Genomic DNA, 8,921 nt, shown 5'->3' on the forward strand with positions numbered 1-8,921 from the left:
GTTTTTGTAGAATTGCTAAATAATTCTATATATTGTTGCTATAAATGTTTACTTTGTCACCCTCCAGTTAGTGCTGCTTAGTTCTAAGCATTCTGAATTCCTTTGATATATTTCCCTATCTTTCACCCCACACTGCATCTGGCAGGTTTGAAATGGACTGTGATGATTTTTTTTTGAAGATTCTCTCAAAGGAGATAGTGTAACGTGACATTGCAACTATTTCTGCAGGGAATGTTCATGGCTTCTCTCAATAAAAGAAAATGAGTTATGCTTTTCAAATTCAAAGTCCCACATTTTTGTCTGGAAAAATACATAAACTATCATTAAATAATTCACTATATTTCAGGAAATGTGTAACTAGATAATAAACCAACAAAATCCCTAAGCTCAGGCCTGCAGATAAAATGAATAAATACAGCCCTGTTGACTTCAGTGCAGCTGCACAGATTTACACCAGCTGAGAATCTAGTCACCTGTCCTTAAATCTGTGAGATTTTGGCCTTGCCAGTTCTGACATCTGTATTGATAACTAGCCAAAAGTTTTCCTCTACTGAGAGGGACCCTTACCTATACCCCCACAAATACACATACACCCATTTGTGTTTTTTGCGTGCAAGTATGTATGTCTTCATACAAGTATGTATGGTGTCTTCATAAATTCCATTGTCTTATTTATTTATTTTTTTAAAATATCTTACAGAACCACCTCGACCAATAGCACCTCCCCAGTTACTTGGTGTTGGGCCAACATACTTGCTGATCCAACTGAATGCTAATTCCATAATTGGTGATGGACCTATTATTCTGAAAGAAGTGGAATACCGAATGACATCTGGAACTTGGACAGAAACCCATGCTGTCAATGCACCAACTTATAAGCTATGGCACCTGGACCCAGATACTGAATATGAGATTCGTGTTCTCCTCACCAGGCCTGGAGAAGGTGGAACTGGTCAGCCAGGCCCACCACTTATTACCAGAACCAAATGTGCAGGTAAGATCTGCCTTTTTGTCTATTTTCATTATCGTCATGGTATTTCTATAGCAGCATGCTCGACTTTTTGGCATGCTCATCCATCTCAAAGCTGTTAGGCTAACATGGACTCCATTTCCTGTTTGTACACATTGGTCGGGTCAACTAAGTTTCCATGTGTTGATCTTGGGAACTAGAGAGCCCATACCTTATTACTATCCTCTGACAAAGATGGAACATTACTCATCTTGCAAGAAATCCAGTCTTCAGATGTTTCCTTTCTTGTTTACTAATTTAAGTTGTATTGAAACAAGATCCTCTTCCCTTAACAGAAGAATTGCCAAAAATTAAAATACATTTAACGTGATTTTTATCAAGCAAAAAATGTATGCGTCCTACTAGTGACTCCACCACATTATAACTTTTAACCATTTTTTTAATAAGGTCATCTACATTTGAGTTCTCTCTCTCTATCTCTCCCTTTCTACTACATCAAGTAAATGCATTGTTGCCCACTCTTGTGATGTTCAATATTTCTTATAAAGTCTAGTTTCTGAAATCAGGTTAATGCCTGATGATTTAAGCTTTCATTTAAAAGAAAAAATATACTAACCTAAAGAATAAAAACTTGTGAATATGAAGATGGAAAGTGCCAGTATCAGGAGATGAATAAAAATAATCCATATATATTTGTCTGTCTGTCTGTCTGTCTGTCTGTCTGTCTATTCAACCTAATGACTTTTTAGGGTATGATCTGTGATTTTTGAAAACTTGGATTGGTAGTACTGTAGGTGTAAGAAAAAGAGCTAGGAAATATGCTATGCAAATTTATGTGAAAATGTAGAAGAAAAAAGTCACAGTGGCTTAATTCCAAGTCTCTTATGTTTATGTAGTAGTAGGTGCATGTACATGAGATGCCTTACTCAAGATTAAAGCAAACTACTGCACAGTAAGCATCACTGTCTACATGTGCAGACACTTACTGTGCAGTAATATGCTTTAATTGTGAGTAAATTTGCTACCAGAAAATACAGGTAGCAAATTTGCTTGGGAGTAATTACCACACAGTACAGCACATGTAGACAGCTGACTGGGAACAAATGTGCCTTGCAGTAGGGTGCTGCCTTCAATATCCTCCTGCCCCATCAGCAGAGAGCTCCCAGCCCCCTCTTAACAATCATGGAGTGGGAGCTGGGAAAAATCATCTCTCAGCCCCTGCCTCACTTTGCAGAGCTCCCTGCTACCTGGGCTCTGGTGGTGAAGCTTCCCTAGCAGCATGCAGCTCCTGGGGGCAGGGAGCAATCCCCCAGCCCTCACCAGGAGACAGGTGTTTCTTGGCCTTGTGTTCCCTGCCAGCCCCTGGGCTAGCACCCGCAAAGAGCTGATGTCAGGGGTCAGTGCAGGGCCAGCAGGGGCAAGAGAAGCAAACCTGCTTCCGTGTTCCTGCACATATAGATGCCTGCCTGGGGTGAGTTTCTTCTAGAGTAAATTATTCTAAAGTAAACCCACCCTGGAGCCTTTACATGTGTAGACGCACCCAGTGAGAGCAATAAGAGAATGGGCAGTATTCAAACTCTCTGTCTATATAGAATGAGTTTGAGTGGCTTGAATGAATATATTATATAATATTTATGTAAGTGTGTGTGTTTGTGCACAAATATATACATATGCATACATGCAAGCAAACACCCCCCCATATATATATAGGTTTTTTATTCTGTTTAGTTTTCTGGAAAGAGGTCAGTGAGCTAATAGCACATAAGTGTCATCAAACAGAGTAGGTGAACGAGTTCATATCCCAGAAAATTAGCCTAGTAGGACTTGATGCTGTTTTATTTTGAAATTGAGCACCGCATTACCTAGTAGCTCTTGGCACTTTGCTCATTTAACCTCCTAGACAAACAACTTCTCAGCCTAAAGCATTGCTGAAACTGCAGGCAATTTTGAAAAGTGAAATAGCTAACCTTATTTCTAATTTAGTAGTATATTCCTCTCTTGCAGAGTGGAAGGATTCATGTATCTTATCTTGGGTCAGATGACAGCCATTGATATCTAATCCAGATTAAAGCGTTGATTGAATTCTCTTAAATATTTTAGACAATTGCTCCAAAAATATGGTGTAGACATTAGAAACAGCTTTTATATTAAAGTGTTCTAACCAGGACTCACAGTCCAAATTATTTCTTCCCATCCCTCAAATGGTATAATTTCCTTTACCAAAATGTGAAAAACTAAGATTGCCTAACATGAAGGGAATTCACAATATATTTGAGGCCCAAGTTGTCTTTAACTTGAAACTTAAGGGCAACAAAGTTGGTATAATTTTTAAAGTATTATAATATGCACATTTATATAAAACAAAATCTAACATATTCTTAAGACAAATATGTGTCATTCTATCCACATGAATTAACTATATAAAAATAATACTTACATTATTTTATGAAAATCCATTGTTATTTTAATGCTACAACTTTGAAACAATAAACAGTAGAATTAGCAGTTATCCTAGTGCTTTTGATTCCGTAGTAGCATTTGTCATATCCATTTTTTGAGGGAAAAACAATGGGACAAGTTGAGAGTGAGATTCACAAATGGACATAGGCATAACTTGTTAAGCTTTCCTGTGCCTAAAAGGTAAGTGCTGATATCCAGGTGCCTCCTCTTTAAATGGGCAGGGTAAAGCATCCAGGGCTGGAAGTCACAATGTCTAGTTTGCTGCATTGGTGAACATGTAAGCCAGCCAATAGACCATGTTGAAGAGAGCTGTGTATGTCATTTCGTTCCTAGACTTAGACAGCAGTTAAGCTCCTCTTCATCTTGAGTTTACTGCCTACCCAAGCAGGTCCCTCTGGAAATTTAAGCACAGGAGTGCCTAACTTGTGAATAATAAATACTTTTAGGTGAGACATAAGTGCCGAAGTGCTCATCTCAGCAAAGATGGTAGTCCCTCTGAATATATGAAGTAGCTGAACTTTGGGTGCCTAAGTCAGTTTTTACCAAAAACAGTAGACACCTAGAGGTGTGCTTTGTTTTAACCCCTCTCTTTGTGTAGCGCCTAACTTTCTTCTAAATTCTAGTTTGTGCTTGAGTTCCTTTGTAAGTCTCACCCTGAGGGACTTGCCCAAGTTTGTACAGTGTGTGTTTACTGAATCAGGATGGAAGCCAGTGTACAGGTCTTTGCTCAGTCCATTCGAGACCAGAGTTTCTTTCATCTCATCTCACAAAATGATAAGGATAAACATTTGTTTTCAAGAAAGGCCAGCCCAAAGGTCTCTATACCTTTGTGCTACTTGTAAAACTTGGAAAAATACACATAAAGTTTAAATAATATTTATTTTAAAGCAACCCTCTTTGATTTGATCCTTGTCTTTAGGAAACAAATGATGAAAACAAAAAGAAGGAAAGAAAGTTTAAGAGCAAGGAAGAAGCTAATAAAATAGCTAACAATGTGATATCCTTGGCGAGTAGTGTTACCCTGGTGACTCCCATGTCACTTACTGTGCTGCTCTATAATTACATCTTTGCATCAGTATCTTTTTTGGAAAATCTCCTGTTTTCCAGGTCAGGGGTGGCACAGGCAGCCTCTGTGTGGCAAATGGCAGATCTGGGAGGGCTCAGGCAGGGGCAACACAGTGGCATAGAGGACAGGGAGCAGGAAGCAGAACAGCAGATTAAGCCGGGAGAGGATGTGGGGCTAAGTTGTCCCATGCTTGCCACAAAGATTGTCTCACTGTCTTAGGTCTCTTAGGTTTGATAAGTAATCAAACAAGATTACTTATTTTTCACACACAGTATCATTATTCTCTTTGTCAATGTTCTTTGTCAGTTTTGTAGTCTTAAATTACTCCTGAGTGTTAGCTTCAATTTTGGAGCGAGTTATAATTGCTAACCTGTGTAACATCAAACTCAGTCACTGGAAATAAATGGAATTTCAGTGGAAAGCTACTTCCCTTTACTACAGAGAAATAATTGTGAAAATCATGCTGATTTGTTGGTTTTGAACATTTTTTGTTCAACTATAGGTAATAACTAGTACGTTGACTTATTAGTAAAAATGTGTTAGTAAAATGCTACTAGCTATTTTATCTGGAGAATAAACAGTTGTTTTATTTGTGGGAGCAGAGTGAAAATGACTTTTACACAGTTTGTTTAGAATTTACAAATGCCGTGACATTTCAAAATAATGTATTATTGATCTATTAGTCTTGTGTTTTGCCAAAACATCTTTTGAGCAATTTGAAGTATGATTAAACTTATTCATGCATCATTCATGTACTTTAATTAGTAGGTGGTAAGAGTAGTCAGTGATGCCATCTTGACTGAACTAGGGCAATGGCTGGTGATTTCTTTTTTAAGAAAATGCTAAGGGAAAAGAAGAGGGGTGCAAAATGATATGGTTTGCCTCATAAAAGTCATTACAAAGAGCTTTTGTGTAACCTGAATTTACTGTGCAATTTTCCCCATATTTTAATTGAGTGACTACATAGATGCTGTTTTGCCATGTTGCATCCATCTGTGGGCAATTAAAGGTATTACTCAGCAATCAAATAAATGATACAACTGAGTGTTTTTAAACAACAAAAATGAGACTAAAACATGCCAAGCAAAACATGAGCTTCTTACATTATCCCCCTTAAGAGACTGTGTGTATTCTTTTTATTTCCACTTCTAAGCCCATTTACTAAGCACAATAATGTGTTCCAGGGTGTGTGCGGTTAGAGAAAAGTAATTACATGCTGTTGGTTTTGAGGACCCTCAAAAATGATCATACCTCACAATGCACCTGAAGTGTGTGATTATTTCAATACATCTACATGGGCTGTCTTGTATTATGGTTTACATAATGACTTCTCAATCATTTAAAAATTAAAAAAAAATAAAATAAAAGGCAATAAGATGTTTTTTAAATTGGAAGTAAGCACAATGCATAACTGGGCAATAAAGAAAGGATGTTTTCCTGTGAAATTGTTTCTTTTTGAGTATATGATCTGGCATGGGAATGTACAATCTGCCTTTCCTTTTTAAGGCTGAAAATAAAATACACTGCAGTTTTAAAACTGCCCACTTAGTCTGCTTTATCAATTGTAAGTTAAAAGTTGTTCTATATTATGTTGGCTTCTGTTTCTGAGTAACTGTTAACAACTCAGCTTTATGATTTACTGGTATTTTAGTGGCAACGCAGGTCGATAGTTCAGCCTTTTTTCCAGAACTTAAACATATTTGCAGCTACCACAGCTACTTTTGTCTACTTTATTGAAGTTCAGCGCAGTTTGTGATTTTCAGTAAAGCATGTAGATCTGTGGAGCGAATAGAGTGGTGTGATTTTCATTGCAAACATCTTTTCTTAATAAATGTGTGTCACTTTTTTTTCAATAAACTAAGGGGAAGGATGAAGTTTTTCCCCTTCAGGTTGCAGCTTTATCAGAGCTGAAAATGGAACCATATGTATTCATTTTTTTCTATTTACTTACTTATTTTTACTGTTGTCTAAGAAAGTTATCAATCCCGAAGTCCTAGTTATCGATGACAGTCATCCTTGAGGCACAAAAGCTGATTCAGATGTTTGTTAGCAGAACAATGTGGACTTATGATTTGCTTCAATTAAAGGTTCAGGACCCGGACTGTTTTCCATTCTTTCTTTTTCTGAATGTACAATATTTGTTTGTGATTTTTTTTTTTTATGTTACTAATTTTGAAAACAGAACAGACAGATGCAGGAATGAAATTCCTTACAGCAAAAAGCATACAACAAAAATAAGTAGGAAAAAAAATCATTTGGCCTTTTGTTTTTACATTTTCTTTTACATTTAAAAAATGGGACTCCACACATTGATGTTAGGAAGCTAGCTTCCCATGGTCAACTGCAGAATTAAAATGCTGGGCTACTTGCATAAAGTATATTGTTATGCGAGTCCAGGGCATTCATAAGTAAGTTATTCCAGGTACAAATGTGGGAAATTGTTGCCAGACAGGCAAGCATGGAATATATTGTAAGCATAAAGTAGAACTACACATTCATTGGCATTAGCAGATTCAGCAGAAAGTAACTGCAGATTCACATGTATAGATTCAACACATTCACATATCTCATCCCCCTTTTTTTAAATGACTGCAGCATAATGCAAAGACTGCAAGCCTCTTGGGTGTCTTACATTTCTTGTCTGACTGATGTCAATCACCTTCTTGACTGTATCCTTGAGAATGTGCTGCACTGAGTACTATGTCAGGTTCACATTTACTTTTCCTTCCTGGGTGCGGGCTACCACTCCCTTGAACAGAGTCCTGAAAAGGTAGCCTTTCTTCATCCATGTCAGATTCAGGTGCCTCGTCATCAGGTGTAGGTTGCCCAACATTATTAGGTCCTGGCTTTTCAGCATTGCTACTTTCTGGTATAGTGTTATGGGTTGTCACTGTAAATTGCAAAGCCAGTGGCTCAACACAAGGCAGGGCTCCAACTTTTGCTTCTGTGCTCTGTTTGGCAGTTGCTCCTGTGTTTTCTAATTGGTCCATGTAGCGGCGACAAACAATATTAGGCTCCACTTGCACTGCATAGGACAAAGGATGTGCTTGTGCACTCACAACTGTAAGCTGCCATATTTTATGTTCCTGGTAATCATAGGCCAGTGCATTTTAGCCTACATGTAGCTGCTGAGGGGCACTTCTTCCTTGTCACGTTCTCATTTAGCTGGCCATTTCTGACATGGAGCATATACTGCATTCTGATGCACTAGCAAAAAGTGAGCCATCTTCAGCTGTACGGACCCTGCCTCTTCTTTCATGGAAAGCAAGGCATTTTTGAAAGACTGTATGGAATGTTCAGCCAGTTCATTTGTGGCTGGGAGAAATGGTGCAGAGGTGATATGCTGGTTGCCGTTTTTCTTTGTGAACTCTTGAAACTCACCTGAACTGAATTGTGCGCCATTGTCAGTTAGTTGTCTGGCAATACTGTCCTTGCAAACAGACTTCACAGTTGTTCTACTGCCTGTGCTGCTGTAATGGCTTTCACACAGAAAACCTCCTGCCATTTGGAGTGGGAGTCCACTACCTCTAGATACATCATCCCTAGATATGATCCTGTAACATCAGTATAGAGCCCTTTTTTAGGGAAAGGATGGCCATTTCCATGGGTGAAATGTTGCCTGTTTGGGCATCTGTATCTTTGGCATCTAATACATACCTTAATAAGGTGTTCTATTTTTTGATCAATATTTTGGTCAATAATTTTTACAGTTCCCAGATGTCCTACATGCAGCTCTTCTAAATATCTTGCACACAGTTTTCTGGGTATAACAATACAAATTGCTCCCATCCTTGGTGTACAACAATTTCATCTGTGCTACATAAAAAGGTGCTAAATTACAATTGTCTATATATTTCCAACCTTTCAGTGTGGCTTCATACACCAGTGCTAGTGCAGGATCTTGCTTGATTTCTTGCCCAATGATACTACAGGTCAGTGGGGCATACTCCGACTGAAATGAAATAAATTAACAATTTCACTACATTCAATTTCTACTCCAGAAGGCTCTTTCACAGCTCAATGGAAGAATCTATCAGCATTTCTATGTGCTTCTGTTCTTTTGTATTTAGTGTCATAAGTGTAACCTGCTAAAAAGAGAGCCCTCATTGCTTAAATGCTGCACTTGCCCCAGGCATACTTTTATTTGGTCAAAGAACTGAGTTTCGTTGACCTATGACCAATGTAAATTTTCTTCCATATAGGTACTGGTTTCATAGTTAGTAGGGTTGGAAGGGACCTGAGCAGATCATCAAGTCCGACCCCCTGCCATCGCAGGAAAGAGTACTGGGGTCAAACGACCCCAACAAGGTGTTTGTCTAGCCTTGTCTTAAAGACCCCCAAGGTAGGAGTGAGCATCACTTTGCTTGGAAGTTGGTTCCAGATTCTAGCTGCCCTGACACTGAAGTAGTGCCTCCTGATGTCTAA

At 38.3% G+C, this 8,921-nt stretch overlaps 1 protein-coding gene across 1 annotated transcript in view; it reads left to right on the forward strand.

Moving 5' to 3' along the window:
• The window catches only part of PTPRK (protein tyrosine phosphatase, receptor type K), a 791,004-nt gene that overhangs the window by 452,425 nt on the left and 329,658 nt on the right, over positions 1 to 8,921 (forward strand). Inside the window, exon 7 of the mRNA XM_019520302.1 lies at positions 701 to 994. Coding sequence (XP_019375847.1) covers positions 701 to 994 — 294 coding nt within the window. The remainder of the gene's footprint in view (positions 1 to 700; positions 995 to 8,921) is intronic.

The sequence above is a fragment of the Gavialis gangeticus genome, unplaced genomic scaffold (assembly GCF_001723915.1).
Source record: "Gavialis gangeticus isolate Ggan-Ray unplaced genomic scaffold, GavGan_comp1, whole genome shotgun sequence".
NCBI classification, from domain to species: Eukaryota; Metazoa; Chordata; order Crocodylia; family Gavialidae; genus Gavialis; species Gavialis gangeticus.